The 16,520-nt window shown below is 38.7% G+C and overlaps 1 protein-coding gene across 1 annotated transcript; it reads left to right on the plus strand.

The window, feature by feature from the left end:
- The first annotated feature begins 236 nt into the window (after positions 1-236).
- Positions 237-16,165, plus strand: LOC130930601 (neutral cholesterol ester hydrolase 1-like). The gene is made up of 6 exons (XM_057858563.1): positions 237-450; positions 5,459-5,705; positions 11,899-11,968; positions 12,045-12,216; positions 15,329-15,647; positions 15,728-16,165. Exons 1-6 carry the CDS (start codon positions 313-315, stop codon positions 16,021-16,023), a joined length of 1,242 nt encoding a protein of 413 aa, XP_057714546.1. The 5' UTR covers positions 237-312; the 3' UTR covers positions 16,024-16,165.
- The last annotated feature ends 355 nt before the right edge of the window (positions 16,166-16,520 follow it).

Below are 16,520 nucleotides of genomic sequence, written 5' to 3' on the forward strand. Positions count from 1 at the left end.
TCCCTTTCCAAAGTAAAAGCATGCAGTGGAAAAGTAAGAGGAAGCTCATTCCAAATGTAGAAAACCCGTTTAACATACATAAAACACTATTTGGTTCTTTAAAACTAACAACAGTATTATATCATCCTCTCAGGCCTATTGTTGTCATTGTTCCGTTTTACTTTTATGGTTTTGAAGATCAATACTTTTGTTTGAAACTTGCTCGGCCGCCCCTCCCTGTCTGTCTTCTCACATTCCCTGTTTTCACCTTTGTCCCCCGTGCTTAGTTTAACCAGTCCAGGTGCGAAGGCAACCCAGCGAGGCTAATCCGAGATGTGGCTGCTGTCGGTGGCCATCGCCGCCTGCCTGGCCGTGGCTGTCCGCTACTTGCTGTCACCGCTACCTGCCGATATTCAGCAGAAATGGAAACTTTTGCTACTGGACGCCTTTATAAAGACTCTCGCAAGCTTAGTAAGTGTGTGGAGGAGGTCGCCATGGTATCTCGTCCTAGTAAATTCATATTAGTCTATACTTTTGTGTGGAGGGGGGGAAGGTAAAGTAAAAGTACAGACTAAATTTCACTCAGGTGGGTTTAATGACGACACACACTAAAAGCAACACTAGCTAACTTTTCAACCTTTATAAAATATTTTCATAACATTTGGGATGATATGTCGCCGGACAACTAGTTAAATGAAACCTCTTTTATATCTTGAGGGTATAAGCGGAATTTTAAGGGTGGCCGAAGTTGTGATTGCATGTAATTGACTTTCCTATTTATACCAGTATAAACATTGTAAAGCAATAAAACTGCAACAAAAATGAATGAAATGAACACACACACAAAAATATATTTTTTTATAATGGGTCAATTTTTTTTCCCGAACAGATCATGTGACTATCACCTTAGACGGTCATTTGCTTTGCATAAAATTTCCATTTTAAAAAATGATTAGGGGTGGGTAATTTTATTTTTTCAAATGTTTTTTTTTTTCTTTGATTTTTTTTTTTTTTTTTCACCGACGCAATTTTTTGAGGGATTGAATGATTGAGACACAAATGTCCTACCCTTAATATGGCCCAAACACAAAAAGGATTGCTTCAATCAAAGAAAACGTTTTCAATGATAAAAGTAGTGCTCAAATGCAAATTTTTCAATCTCAAATATTTTTTCGCATTCAAAAACATTTTCTATGATTAAAATTTTTTTTTGGATTGAAGGGATTTTTCTTTTTAAACATATATATATATATATATATATATATATATATTTAAGCAACTTATTTTTTTGATTGAATAATAGACTAAAACGTCCTAGCCAAAATGTGACCCAAACACAAATCAACATTACTTCAATCAAAAAAGTTGCTTCAATCAAAAAAAAAAAAACAACTTCAATCCAACCCCCCCCCCAAAAAAACAAAGAAAAATATTCAACCCAAAAAAAGTTGGTTCAATCAAAATATATAATTTCACCCCCAACACACACACTCACAAAAATAATGTGTTTGAATGTATGATAAAGACACAAATCTACCTCCATATGGCTCCCCTCAGGGTAACTAAATTGGCACGACACCGGCGGGCATACCATATTCAATGGATGACGATGTTGGCGTAGCAAGTATTAGTAAAGTATTGCCTAAGCAGCCTGATTTAGAATTCCCCTCAAGAATGATGGGAAACAAAAAACACTCATTGTTAACATATTATCATGAATATTCTTGTAAGTTAATTTTATTGCTGACACTGCGTTTCGGGGTCATCAACATGTTGTGCCCCCCCTGCCCCAAAAGTCAAACTCTGCCTATGCTTGAGGGGGTCTTGTATGGAGGTAGATTTGTCTCTTTATTATGCAATCAAGAAAAGTTGCTTCAATAAAAAAAAAAAAGTCACTTCAATCTAACCGTGGCCCGACACTAGTCGGCCCAATAAGCGAGTGGACGGCGAACACCGGCAAAAAAAAAAAAAAAAAAAAATCAATCAAAGAAAAAAAGTTTTCAAATGCATTTATTTTAGTTTAATATTTAGTTTTGCATTCAAACACATTTTTTGATTGAAGTGACTTTTTTTTTTTTTGGTTGAAATATATATTTTGATTGAAGCCACTATTTTTTTTTTTAAATTGAACATAAATCTACCTCCATAATTTTGTATCTATGGAGGACCAAAGCTGCCAAAATAAAAACACGATAGACGTTAGTCGATCACTGCACTTGCATGTCGATCGACCAATGGCTGAATAGTTCAACACACGTAGGACCGCCCCCTCATTTGAGTAGCATTTCCAACGGCATATTCACGCTGACAATGAAATAAATATAAGAGCAAAGAGCTTTTATTTATTGATTGACATTTATTTCAATTAATATATAGCGAAAAAACACGTGACCTGAAGTTCCGCGCTGAGACCCCCAATTTGGCCACATTTCAAATTTGTCCTTTATGCATATGTGATACATCATTGGAAGCTTAAAATCTCAATTTTCTGGGGGAAGAAAAATTTTGAACAGAAGGGCATTTAAAGAAAAAGATTTTTTTTAGCAGTAAAACCCTAACTAGAGGTGAGAGCATGAGTGAGCATGATTAAAGACGCCATGATTTTAATGAGATATTATTGTGTACTTACCTCTTTTCGATCCAAAAACTCCATGTTGTATGTATTACCAAGTGTCAAGACACACATGTGAATGGCCGCAGCCGGATTTTGGGGGGATTTTACGGGTGAAACATGGTAATATAACAAGGGTCGCAATGCATAAATCTCAGACATCAAGGAGTGGTCGAGATTTTCTTTTTTATACATTTACCCTTTTAAACCTTGTTTTTTTTAGTTATTATTTTTCTTTGTTTGGATCGATTATTTATCATTTAACATATCGGAGAAAATGCGACAGTAACAAAAAAATACAATTAAGCGATAGTTATGAGGTCGATATCAGTGACTTTTTTACAGACGCAATTTTTTTTTCATTGTGACATAATTTGTCTAAAAGTTTATAATATGTGAGTGAATAGTTTTTTAAAATGTTTTTTTTTAAACGAAATATGAGACATCAATTAATTATTCTAAGCTAAAAACGACACATTTTCAATAATAAATATAATTAATTACCTTTGTTTCATGGCTGGGTTGAAACAAGCGGTTGCGCGACGTCTGTAAACGGGGGTTTTCAGGGTAAAAAGGACAAATTAAAAATAGTTAGGGGGCTTAATGCGCCATGAATCTGCTATTGCGGCATATAGACATATTGTTCTATCAAACACAACAGTTGTTTTGGCTTACAATACAGCAGTTTCTTTTAAAGAGGAGTGCAAGAGCAGAAACTGCTTTTCCAGTCTTGTGTCTTCCGCTATACATATATATACATATATATACATACATATATACACATATATGTGTGTGTGTATGTGTGTTTTCCGCCACATATATATAAGTCTGTAATTCTGCTCTCGCGTGCTCTCACCTCCAGATAGTGTTTTGCTGTTTCATTTTTTTTTTTTTAAATGCCCTCCTGTTCAAAAATTTTCTTCCCCCAGAAAATTGAGATTTTAAGCTTTCCAATGATGTATCACACATGCATATTGGACAATTTCTAAATTTGGTCAAATTGTGGGTCTCAGAGCGGAACTTCAAGTCACCTGAGTGTTTTCCACCATATATACATATATACATATTCATTTTTATTTCTACTTTTATTAGCTATTTATTTCCATATTTAATTTTCTATTTATTTTTAATTTTTGTATCTTATTTCTTTTTTTTTTGTATTTATAGTCATTTTTATTTAGCCTTTTATTGATTTATTTTGTATTATTTTTATTTTTAATTTTGGCAGCTTTGGTCCTTCATATGTATCGCTTTCACCGGCAATAATTAACTTTGAGGAAGGTGGCAGGAACCCCGCCATACAAAAAAAAAAGTACACATGTGCCGACCGCTTTATGGCATACGTAACTTGCCCTTTTCCCTATTCGTTATAAGGAAGGAAGTCAATGCTAACGCTTTCTGGCGAATTATGCATGGGTGGCAGTGCAAGCAAAGATAACAAAAAGTTTTGTCTGAGGAGGAAAAAGAAAGGAAGGCCACCAGGATATACAGAAACATTGGCCCGGCTTTCACTCGTCAGCGCTGATGGGCTCAGGTGGAGTGGAGGGTTTGGCCACACTCAGCAACACGGTTGCTAACCATTATATGCTACTGTTTAGCCACAACTGGATTCATTACCTTATTATTTTTCATCCTTTGCATACCCACTGTAAACAGAAATGTTGTTTAATCCATTTGCAGGCGGCCATCATGATTTTACGACACTATGTGGGCGTGCGCTGGTCCTCATGGAAAACGGAGCGCTGGCCCTCATGGGAAACACAGTCGTTAAGGCAAAACACTACCACTTTTGTCCACCGGTGTCACTAAAATCGAGCAAAACTGAAAAGTTACCAAATGTTGCTTTGAAGGGACAGAAAATTCCTCGTATGACATTCATTGGAATTTTTTTTATAGTTCTTATAATGGAGAAGAAATTGAAACCATTGACAAGGTAACCATATTGTGACGTCAGTTATAGCCACACACATGAGTGCAGGAGCATGTAATAATGGATATTATTGACGTCACAAGAAAGAACGGGCTACCTGGGATACTTGCATTTGATTGGCTCAAATAGTGCCCCCATATCAGTTGGCCAGTCTTGAAATACTGACTGTGATTTGCATTTTTTCTCCATTACACATCAGAAAAAATGAAATTGTGTGTTTTCAGTTTATTACACAACATTCTTTCCGCTTGGCTGAGATGGACATGATAAAAGTGTTGAAACAACGCAAACAGAATCTGAACTGAACCCGTTCACATACTTGGCAGAGATTTCTTTTAAATCATGTCCTCAGGCTGACACTACCACATGATGACGTGGAGGGAAAAACAGAGCCTTTTGCCGTTTTAAGAATTTAAATATCTTTTCCGGAAAGAACTGTGTGTTTAATTATGTAACTATTAAGCATGAAATTACAAAATTATGGTGACAGCAAATACTTGTAAATGCTAATCGAACACACTCATATTGTCTTTAAAAGCTCCAAATATTTTGCTCCATGTTTACTGCTATCAGTGCCCAGCCTGACCAAATTTGCACTCGAACTGGAACAAAACGTACAAATGAAACATGCAGAACGAGTTTTTGACTCAACACACTATCATAGCACTTATTGTGCACTTAAGGTTAAGTAAAGTGTGACAATAGGGCCCTTTGGCACATATTATTATCGTTTGAAGAGTCATCTCTTGTTTTCGTTTGCATCCATACTTCTACACCAAGTTTGGACAAGATCCGATAAGGTCACACACTAATAAGATCAAATGAGAGGGGAGGTATCCAGGAAGCCATTTTGGATAGAGGGACTCACCTGTGAGATCTGGCCTGCTTTTGCTCAAACACTTGCTGGTGAGATGATAAGTTTGTTCCACTCACCTCAGGCGCTTGTGATGGAATGGCTGGGCTTGGGGAACCACATCAAGATCACCCGAGAGATGTCCAGGAGGCTTGAAAGCAACAACAAAAAGTCCAAAGCTGAGGCTGGCGAGGGTGTCCCAGCAGTCAACGACACGTCTTTCAACGGCATTCCTGTACGAGTCTACCAGCCTTCACCGATCGATGGCAAGGATCATCTCAAGAGGGGGTTACTCTACATCCATGGAGGAGGCTGGGCTTACGGAAGTCCCAGTTAGTTGCACTCTTATTTTCTTTACGATTAATCAACAGATAATCAATTCTCAAATGAGTCAAAAACTATTTTGATTATCTATTCATTTTTAGGAGATGTTATTATAATTATAATAATAATGATACATTTTATTTCTAGAGCGCTTTTCAAGCCACACAAAGATGCTTCACAAGAGATGGTATCAAAGTACCAACAAAACAATCATAAAAAAGATTAAAAGCACGATAAAGAGATGTAAAGATAGAACAGAGCTAGGGATCATGGTGGGTAAGAAAGAGTAAACTTATGTGTTTTGAGTCTGGATTTGAAAGTGAAAGGGTAGATACAATACCTAGCAAAACATATGGAATCACCAGTCTCGGACGAGCACTCACATTTTATCATGTAGAACAAACTCAGATAAAGTCAAGAGTTGTCAGATTCTTGTCAAGAATCTTCATTGGACAAGGTGATGATGCTGGAACTTTTGTTTGGTGCTGTTCCAGTGAGATTTACAAAGATGACTGACTGAAGAAAACAAAATTCCCTCAGTCCTTGATGATATGGGGCTGCCTGTCAGGCAAAGGCAGTGGGGAGATGGCTGTGGTTAAATCTTCAATAAATGCACAAGTTTACGTTGAAATTTTAGACAGCTTTCTTATCTCTTCAATTGATAATATGTCTGGGGATGATGAAATCATTTTCCAAGATGACAATGCATCATGACACAGAGCTATAACTGTTAAATCATTCCTCGGAGAAAGACTCATCCAGTCAATGCCATGGCCTGCAAATAGCCCAGATCTCAACCCTATTGAAAACCTGTGGTGGAAATTGAAAAAAATGGTCCACAGCAAGGCTCCGACCTGCAAGGATTATCTGGCAACTGCAATCAAAGAGAGTTGGCACCAAATTGATGAAGAATACTCATCAAGTCCATGCCTCAGAGACTGCAAGCTGTCATAAAGCCAGAGGTGATGCTACTAAATACAAGAGATGTGTTTTGATTATTTCTTTGTTTGTTTCTCATGATTCCATATTTTTCCCCTCAGAATGGACTGATTCTATATATATTTCCCTACACTTGCTCTATAAAAGTAACATTTACTGACCACCACAATGCTTTTATTCATTTCTTTTAGTGTTTCTGAATGCTAAAGAGTTGTACTTTTGAACTAATTCATTATTTTTTCAAGCTTTTTCTCTGAGTTTGTTCTACATGATAAAATGTCTGAGTGAGTGCTTGTCCGAGACTGGTGATTCCATACTTTTTGCTAGGGGTTGTATATTGCGAAGATCAGGGGGTAGGGATTTCCAGAGCTGGGGGGCACAGTGACTAAAATCTATGGAACCAAAGGTGGAGAGATGGACACGGGGGACGGAAAGGTGGAGGATAGTGGAAGAGCGAAGTGGACGGGGTGCATTGTTTAAACAGAGTAGATTGCAAAGGTAGGGAGGGGCCGAACAATGGAGTGCTTTGAAGGCAATGCTGAGGATCTTGTATTGATTCTTTTTTTGACTGGAAGCCAGTGAAGTTGACGGAGGATGGGGGTGATGTGGTGGGGGTCTGAGTGATGAGACGTGCTGCTGTGTTGTGGAGGAGCTGCAGTTTTTGGAGGGACTTGTTTGGGAGACCAAAGAGCAGTGAGTTACAGTAATCGAGTCGGGAGGTTATTAGACTACAGACCAGAATGGAAGTGGTATGGCGGGTGACAGAAGGGAGGAGACGAGAAATATTGCGAAGGTGGAAGTAGGCTGATCTGGTGATGCCGTTGATATGTGACCGAAAGGAAAATTTGCTGCCGAGGGGGAGGGGGCGGAAACCGAATTGAAACTGCTCGTGAATGTCATTGATAATTAGGGGGTTATGGAGTTGTGATGCAATGGTTTTTTTCAAGAATTTTGGAAATGAAAGGTAAGTTGGAGATGGGACAGAGGTTATTGAAATTGGTGGGATCCAGGTTGGCTTTCTTCAGAATGGGTGTGATGGAAGCAGTTTTGAGAGAGTATCAACATAAAGAATTGTTTACATACTCTATGTTGAGACTCTTAACTCAAGGGCAGTGAATGACTTTATGGAATGGCGAGGGCATCGTCGGCTCCCGTGTCATTTTTGGCATGACTAAAACACGTTAGAGTGACAAGGTGCCACTGAACACATAGTAGCATGTCAACTAATTCATATTCACAGGTGATTTGTCCTTATACTGTGTTGCGCACTACATATTACTAACATCACTTGCATACTCACCTTTATCCATTCACACTTTTATCTCTGCTGTCTTACCTCTTTCTTTCCATTACGAGGAATCACGTCCCCACATGGTGCCCCCTTTTAAGATTAGACGTTGAAACGGCAACATTACTTGTATTAGGTAGCATATTTAGGTAGTCCCCGGTTTACGAACGTGTTCTGTTCCTACACTGGCGACGTAACCCAAATTTCCGCGTAGGTCTGAATGAACCCTTTAACTACCCCAAAGTATTTATCCAAAAAGTCCAAAAGTATTGTATTTTGTTTAATGATGGAGGATACACTGCCCTCTGGAGGCAATGTTGGGTCAGGCTGGACTGTCACCTTGTATAACTGAGAAGCAGACTCAGATGTCTGACATGGATAAAGGATAGCTGCGCTCTGGTTTGGCCCACATAAAACTGTAAGTTGTTTCAGCTAATATATGTTTGTGTAATTAAGTTTTCGAGCTACAGTTTGTGAAGTAACTTGTGAGCGATTTGCTATGAGTAAATACATTAGCATTTGTAGCATTTAAGATAGCGGATTTTTGTTAGACAAATTAGGCCAAATTAATCAACTAAATTTACATATTGATCAGACTAGATGGACATTTGAAAACCAATGGCATACGTCACACGTCACTTTTGCTAATTAATATTTATGACGTTGGCAATTGTTGTTAGGCGGGTCAGCCTCCCGTTTGTCCCTAATAGTAGTAAATGCATGGAAATAGTGTGCGAATGAGATGTTTACTGAGCTAAACCTACCAATTCTGTCTGAAAATGATGTCGCTGGTGCCAAATTCACTGGTAAAGATGTGGAAGAACATACAAATCTTCAGTTAAAGAGATGGCTTTCGTGTCAAGTAGGCATGTGCCGGTATGAGATTTTGACGGTAACTGTGAGCAAAAATACCGCTGTTTCACGGTATCACGGTATTGCAATTATAGCTCCAAAATGTGTTATTTTGTGATGTATGGGTAAAAAATTTTTTTCCCATTGAACAGGATTTTTTTTATTTTTCAGAACATCGTTGCAAATTGGAACATGAATATATTGTTTAAAAAAATATCAATAAAAAAGTATTTTAAATAAAATTAAATATAACTTATAGACCAGGGGTGGGCAAACGGGTCCTCGAGGGCCGCAGTGGGTCCTGGTCTTTGTTCCAACTGATTCAGCACACACAGTATAACCAATGAGGTTTCAGTGGAAACAAGGAGCACCTGACTGCAATCAACTGATTGCACTTGTAAGAAACCAGATTGGTGAAAGGCTGCCCTCATGATGGGTATGAACAAAAACCCGCACCCACTGCGGCCCTTTGTGGAATTAATTGCCCACCCCTGTTATAGACTATACCCACAGACACAGCTCAAGTTGCTCAAGATTAGAGCAAGAACAAAATAATTTCTATAAAAAAGTAAAATTACTTCTGAATAAATTAAAAAATATATATATACTGCATGACTATTTTTTTGAGGGTGGAAAAGCTCAAGTGAAGTTTTGCCATTTTCAGCCACTGTGTCAACTCTAGTCTACATGATGTCATGCCTTTGTGTTAAAAAGAACATAAAGAATTCATAAGTTAATAAGTTAAAAATGTATAAGTTAGTTAAAATGTAAATCTTGTTGTGGAAATGTTTCATCTAAAAAAAAAAAAATAAAAAAAAATAAATAAAAATAAAGACATTGGGACTGAGCCCTCCCCCTGATCCAGCGAACGTGGATTTGTGCTTAGGGCAAGATCATCTTTTGTAATTAGCTATCTTTGACGCTATCCATTCCCCCCCCACCCCCCTTCATTCAAGCGAATCAAGCTTGTTTTGTCACTCTGTGGCTGTAACACTCAACAAAATTGCTCTCCCAGCTAAGCCTAGGCTAACATTCGTCTTTGTAAGCTTTTAGTTAGTTTGTATATTGAATTTGAAAGGAAAATGTGTGTTTTGTTTTTGGCGAACTTTTTCATGCTAATCTGTTGAAGCTACTCACACATGGAAAAATACAATTGTACAACATTTCAAATGTATTCATTTTGTATATTCCACTTCCCACGATTTGAGAGCTCAATAAATTGAAGAAAAGTACGCCTTATGTTTGGAGTATTTGTTTTTGGGTTCGCTGGCTGTCTAGCCGATAGAGTCACTTTCACACACAGCAACAAACGGGAGGAGTGAGTGCTGCCGCGCCACGCCACTTCTGGCAGCATTTTTGACACATGAAGAACAGCAAATACCGTACTACGGTCTGACGGAAAATTTTAGTGGTTTTGAAACCGCGACGTTTTCACATCCCGGTAAACCGTGAAACCGGTAATCGGCACATGCCTAGTGTCAAGAGCTGAAAAAGACAGGGAAAAGAGCCGACCTGATCCAGAGGTAGCTTTTTTATCGAGACCTTTTTCCATGTGTGCGTTGCCTTACGCCACTGACAATGCCATTGTCCTGTTTAAACAATCTATCCCTTACCATCATATGCCCTGTCTTTCTTATAAATTATATGCTCTGGTCTTCTGGTCTCTGACTGTTCTTTGGGGTAATATACGTTGCTATTTTTGTGTAGCGATCGCAAATGCTACTCAGTGACAGCCAACGAACACTTAATTTTTTTCATTGATAACAAATCTTAAATCTATAATTTATTTACACTCCCCCCTTAATAAAGTTTTTTTTTTTTTCTTTTTTTTTTTTTTTAACAACAGAAAAGGTAGCAACAGTTGCAGTCAGATACCCAATACCGTTTCAGGTTCGGTTTGTGCATTGGTTGAATTGGACACAATTACAGCAGGATTGTTTGGGTTTGACACATCCGGTAAGCTTGACATTTCTGGTATAATTACACTGCTAGCATTATCACAATGATTGGACAGTTCTGGAGTAGTGCCTGGTGTTCCCAACAATCCACATGGCGATACTAAACACCATCAGCTGTCTGAACTGTGTAGGAAACAGGCCCAATTTGAGCAATGATAGTGGCAGGGGCCCACTTTTCCTTACTCTGATAACTCTGGGCCATAACAGAGTCACCAGGCGCAAAAACTCTGTTCTTTGAATGCAGGTCTCTGTACTTGACTTGTTTCCGTTGGTCCATTTGAACAATCTCGCTCAGGGTTGGTGGTTTCAGAAGATCCATGCCAGTTCGTATCTCTCGAGAAAACATTAGGCTCACTGGCGATACCTTGGTAGTTGCATGCACAGATGTTCGGTATTTGAGGAAAAATTCGTGTAGTCTCTGATGGAGTGTACTTTGCCCTTGTGATGCTTTGAGAGCATGTTTGAGGGGCTGCACAAACCTCTTTGCCAAGCCGTTGGTTGCCGGGTGATAGGGAGCCGACTTGATGTGTTGAATTCCATTGGCTTGCAGGAATTCAACACTTTCTTTTGACACAAATTGGGACCGGTTGTCTGACACGAGTTGTGCAGGGGCTCCGAAACGACTAAACATCTCTCCTAACTTCTCAATGGTCTTTTCCGATGTGGTTGATTTCATGATAGCTACCTCTGGCCACTTACTATGGGCATTGATAGCACCCAGAAACATTCGATTCTCAAAGGCCCCGCTAAGTCTATGAATGCGGTGCCAAGGGTCCTGAGGAAAATCCCAAGGATAAAGTGGGGCTGCAGGTGGATTGTTGCGAATCTTCTGGCAAGATGAACAATTTTAACATGCGGAGGACCTGAAAGACTGCCTCCAACAATATCTTTATGTAAAACAAAAAAAACACGGTAAATATCACCTGATTTCCGCAATATAAACATTAAATAGTGTGATTTATATATGACCTGATGAACTAATTGCAAAAGTAATTTGTGACTATTTGACTATCAAAATAATAGTGTCAGCTCTAGTTTCTTTATTTTTGAGCTTAACCTCAGAAGGGGTCATTGGAAAAAAATAAAAAATAATCTACAGTAGAAAGATTCAGAAATTTTGTGCTGACATCTACATTGTGTACAAACGTCGCTTCTGTTCCTCAGAGGTCGGAGCGTACAATTATGGCTGCCGCAAAATGTCCAAAGAGCTCCACATGGTTGTGGTTTCTGTTGAGTAAGTTAGAAATTACTTGCAATGCTTTCACTACAAGTATTTTGTCCTTGCGTTGACGTCCCGTTCTCCCACAAAGTTATCGTCTGTATCCCGACGTACGATTCCCGATGCCGTACCTGGACTGCCTCGCGGCTGCCAAGCACTTCCTATCCCCAGAGGTGCTGACGGATTATGGCGTTGACCCGCGGCGTGTGGGCGTGGCAGGGGACAGCGCGGGCGGCAATCTGTCGGCGGCAATCGCTCAGGCTGTGAGTATGTAAAAAATGTAATAGAATCTAAAAAATAAATAAATTAATGAATAAATAATGAATAAACATAAAAAAGGAGAAATATTTCAATCAAAATTAACATTTGTTTTGATTAAATCCAGATTTAAGACCTAATGGAGTTTAAAATGGGGGAACGAACTGCAGTGTATTTGTAGTATTTTAAAAATATTTTCGGTCTATTTATTTTGATATATGATTAGGTTTAGAGAATAAAATTAAAATGATTGCATTTTTAAAATGTTGGTGAAATATTAATTTTGAAATCAGTTGACATTAAAAAAAAAAAAATATATATTCTATTTAATCTTAAAATTTCACTGGGTTTGTAATGTAGGATTTTTTTCCCCTTCAAGTTTCAAATCCGCTATAATTTCAAATACTATATTTACCTCTGCCAGTCGGTGAAACCTACAGAAGGTGAAGGTTATGTACAGTGATCCCTTGTTTTTTGTGGTTAATGAGGACCAGAATCCGCCGCAATACGTGAAAAACTAGCAAGTAGGTGCCCCCCACTGTTTTTTTTTTTTTTTTTTTTTTGGTGTGTGTGTCCAATGTATTTATTCAGATTTAGCATTGGAAAGATATACATATAAGACATGTTTTTTCACTTTCCCCCCCAAAGTATAATTAAAAAAAACATTTATGTACAGAATACATATTTTTTAATTAATGGTTTAAAGCACTTCAAATGTAATCATTATGATGTTTTTACCCCTTCAGAACTAAGCATGCTGCTGAAGGACATGACGCATTTGTGTCTCTAAATCAATAAATACACTGAATTTAGTTGCTATTCCCATTTCTGGGAGATGATTGGACTAAACCTTACACATCGAAATCAAATCATGAGGTTTAGCACGCGTTCTTTGCTATTTTTAGCTCTTTGAAATTGGCTGAGACAAAACGCAACTTCAAAAAGGCAACCGTAAGTGCTCATTTCTTATTAAAAACAATGTAACATTAACGTTAAAAATAACCAATAATACATGAAATATCCCTGACCAAAACTTTGTTCTGGTATTGGAGTAGAATAAAAATCAGCGAAGATTTTTTTGCGGGTCTGAAGGGGTTAAATATGTTACCGTCCCACCGAATAATTTTTGAAGGAAAAAAAAAAAATGTCTTCATTAAATGCTTTATTGAGTGAGTCCACTCAAATCTGCTCACGCTGCTCACTAACACACAGTGAGTTGCCACAGCAAGTGTTTAACAGGCTAAACGATGATTGACACATGCAGCGCTTTGAAGTTTCGGCTTCCAAGCATCTCTGGCAAGACCAAACCTTAACGTCTGTCAATCATCGTTAACTTTAACAAGCAACTCCAGTGCAATGCCCATACCTGTCAAGTTGTACGGTTTCGGCGTAATTTGTACAAGTGAGCACTGATTTTTAAATGTGTACGCCGTACTTTCAAAATCTTTACGTTTTTCGTGCATTACGTTTTTTTTTTCTCCGTTCGGATTTTGTCCCTGTTTTGGCAACGAGACAATGTGCGTTACGGTGCGTTACTACGTTGGTTGAATGACGCGAGAAAAGTCAGAGACAATGAGAGGGAAGAGTGTTTATTGTGACGCTGTAGCAAACGTGATGATAGGCTAGGTGGCTCCAATATTTCCTGACTGTAGCCGACAGCCTACAATCCACGCGTAGATATCACATGCTTATAGAACTACATGCGAAATGACAGACGGCGGCATTAATAAACAGCCGCCATTTTGAAGCAGTAGACTTCTCAGAAAGGCTCTGTTGTAGTGAACCTTCCTAGAGAACTTAAGTAACTTTTTTTTAATCTAAAATACTCCTAAATCGCTAAAATCTGGACTTGAATCCATCTTTAAATGATGAAACAGTTTTAAAACTTTAACATGTCGAAAGTAGATAGAAGGGAACCAATGCAAAAAGGTTGCAATTTTAACAACTTTAACAGTATATTCACAACATTAAACGATTTCCAAACATAGCAAAGGTTACTATGTTTTTGTTTTTTTTTTTAATGGGGAAAAAAAAAACATGAAAGGTAACACCAGTTACTTTGCCAAGTAACTAATTACTCTTACATTCATGTAACTGAGTTACTAACTCACTTACTTTTTGGGAGAAGTAATTTGTAACTAATTACTTTTTAAAAGTAAAATTAACAACACTGGTCATAAAGATGAAGTCTGCAGAATGAAAAGTGACGAAAGCGGAGATTTTATTCTGCCAATTTGTTGCCGAGCACAATTTGCCTGCAACTATTGCTGATCACTTCTCAGAATTGGCAAAAGAAATGTGCTCTGACTCAAAGATTGCATCGGTAAGTTAATTTTATCAATTGACCTTTTTAATTTATAATTGGACACCCTAACAAACTACCTTCAAGTCAAACTGAATTGCGAGTTGAAGTGCCACATAAAAAGCAGTGCATCAAAAGACATGATGGAAATAGCCAAAAGTGCTACATACAATTATAACAAAAGTTACTGTTAAATTTTAGTAATGATGATGCAGCTGAAGATATTGATTGTTCTTTGATCGCACCAGGTTATATGTTACAATGTTACCCATAAATTCATAGTATTTTAAACAATGAGTTTTATTTTTGTTTCATATTGCACGCTATATACAACGTTTTAAGATTAGTCACCAATTTGTAAGGGCATACGTCACTATTTGTAAGATTGCCAACGGCCTCGGGTTGACAGGTATGACTGCCTGACCAAGAAAAGCAAGAGGAAGGGCAAGACTACGTGATCGAATTGAGACAACTTATCTGTATTTATTTATTTTTAGTTAAAAAAAAAAAAATCCACAATTGACTGAGGGCGCGAAGTTTGAAGCGCGAAGTAGCGAGGGATCACTGTATTCAGTTCTGTATATCTGTATGTGTTCAAGATAACTGACAAATGAATAAAGGGTTAGGTATCATCAAACTTAGAGGATAAGAAAGTTTGTAATATTAAAGAGGTGATTAAATTTTAAGGTCATGATGTCAAAGAGGTCAGAAATATGCTGATGCTTTGAAATTGGCTGCTTAGGTGTCGGCCTCCTCTCTCAGATTGCTCCACTGGTTTAAATTTGTAATTGGATGCCTATGTGTTATTTCTCCAGATTGCCACAGATGACAGCATGCCTGTTAAGTTCAACATGCAAGCCTTGATCTACCCGGCCTTACAGGCCTTGGACTTCAAAACGCCATCCTACCAGCAGAACCGGGACATGGTCATCCTTGACGCCCCACTCATGGCTCAATTTTGGCTTCAGTACCTGGGCGGCGACCTCTCCCTGAAGCCACGCCTCCTCGCCAATGAGCACAGTGCCAAGCTCATGCCAGAGCTGAGGGCTCACCTGGACTGGACAGCCCTCCTTCCTCCCGAGTGCCAGAAAGGCTTTTTTCCTGCGCATGGCAAAGGAATGGAGAGTAGAAAACGTATAATATCGAGATACTGCTATGAAAGAAAATGACAAGAATTCAAATACATGCCTTGTTTTTGTACATGATTTATGCAGGAATCCAGGATGAAATCCCAAATTTGCTGGACGTACGCGCATCACCCCTCCTAGCGGGATCCGACGTTTTGGCCAAGTGTCCCCAGGCTTATATCATGACGTGCGAGTACGATGTGCTGCGCGACGACGGGTTGATGTACGCGCGGCGCCTGAAGGACGCCGGTGTGGAGGTCACGAGTGAGCACCACATGGATGGCTTCCACGCGTGCTTCAGCCTCAACATGGGGCCCTTCACCTTCGACGTTGGAGTGAGAGTCTTCGACGCATACCTCCAGTGGCTGCGTGACAATTTGTAGCGGTTTGCTATAAACCATCATGGGTGTTGTCAGAGATTGTCCAATTTTACTTAAAATGCCGCTGCCAGCTTTGGCCACCTGAGGGCAGTGTTGACTCAGTAAGCTGCTGTCACAGTTGTTAGTTTGCAGAGGATAAAGAATATATGCGAATTGTTATATTTGTTAGTCCTCTGTATTAAAAAAAACAAAAAAAACTTTGAGAGTCAAAAGTGGTCTTATTATTCAAGCTACGTCATGTTTTCAACACATGTCCTGACATGCTGCTATGATTGGGAAGGCGGGGGACTCTTTCTCAGGGTGCCAACTTGCCTCCCTGAGGGAAAACAGTCACGGCAGAAAGCATTCTGACTTCTTGGGCGAAACCGAATAATGGAAACACTTGGCCGAAAACCGAAAGGCTGAATGATACACATGTACAGCCGTGAAAAATTAGGACAACCCTAACAAAAGGACAAAAGGGCAGCTAAAGAGCTTTTCGGATTTTGGTGTAATTTTAC

This window comes from Corythoichthys intestinalis, chromosome 15 (assembly GCF_030265065.1).
Source record: "Corythoichthys intestinalis isolate RoL2023-P3 chromosome 15, ASM3026506v1, whole genome shotgun sequence".
NCBI classification, from domain to species: domain Eukaryota; kingdom Metazoa; phylum Chordata; class Actinopteri; order Syngnathiformes; family Syngnathidae; genus Corythoichthys; species Corythoichthys intestinalis.

Excerpts from the sequence above, each read along its gene's own strand:
- LOC130930601 (XM_057858563.1), top strand. The coding sequence starts at position 313 with ATGTGGCTGCTGTCGGTGGCCATCGCCGCCTGCCTGGCCGTGGCTGTC. Across the intron at positions 5,706-11,898 it reads CTGGGCTTACGGAAGTCCCA|AGGTCGGAGCGTACAATTAT; the intron begins GTTAGTTGCACT and ends TCTGTTCCTCAG. Across the intron at positions 15,648-15,727 it reads AGGAATGGAGAGTAGAAAAC|GAATCCAGGATGAAATCCCA; the intron begins GTATAATATCGA and ends TGATTTATGCAG.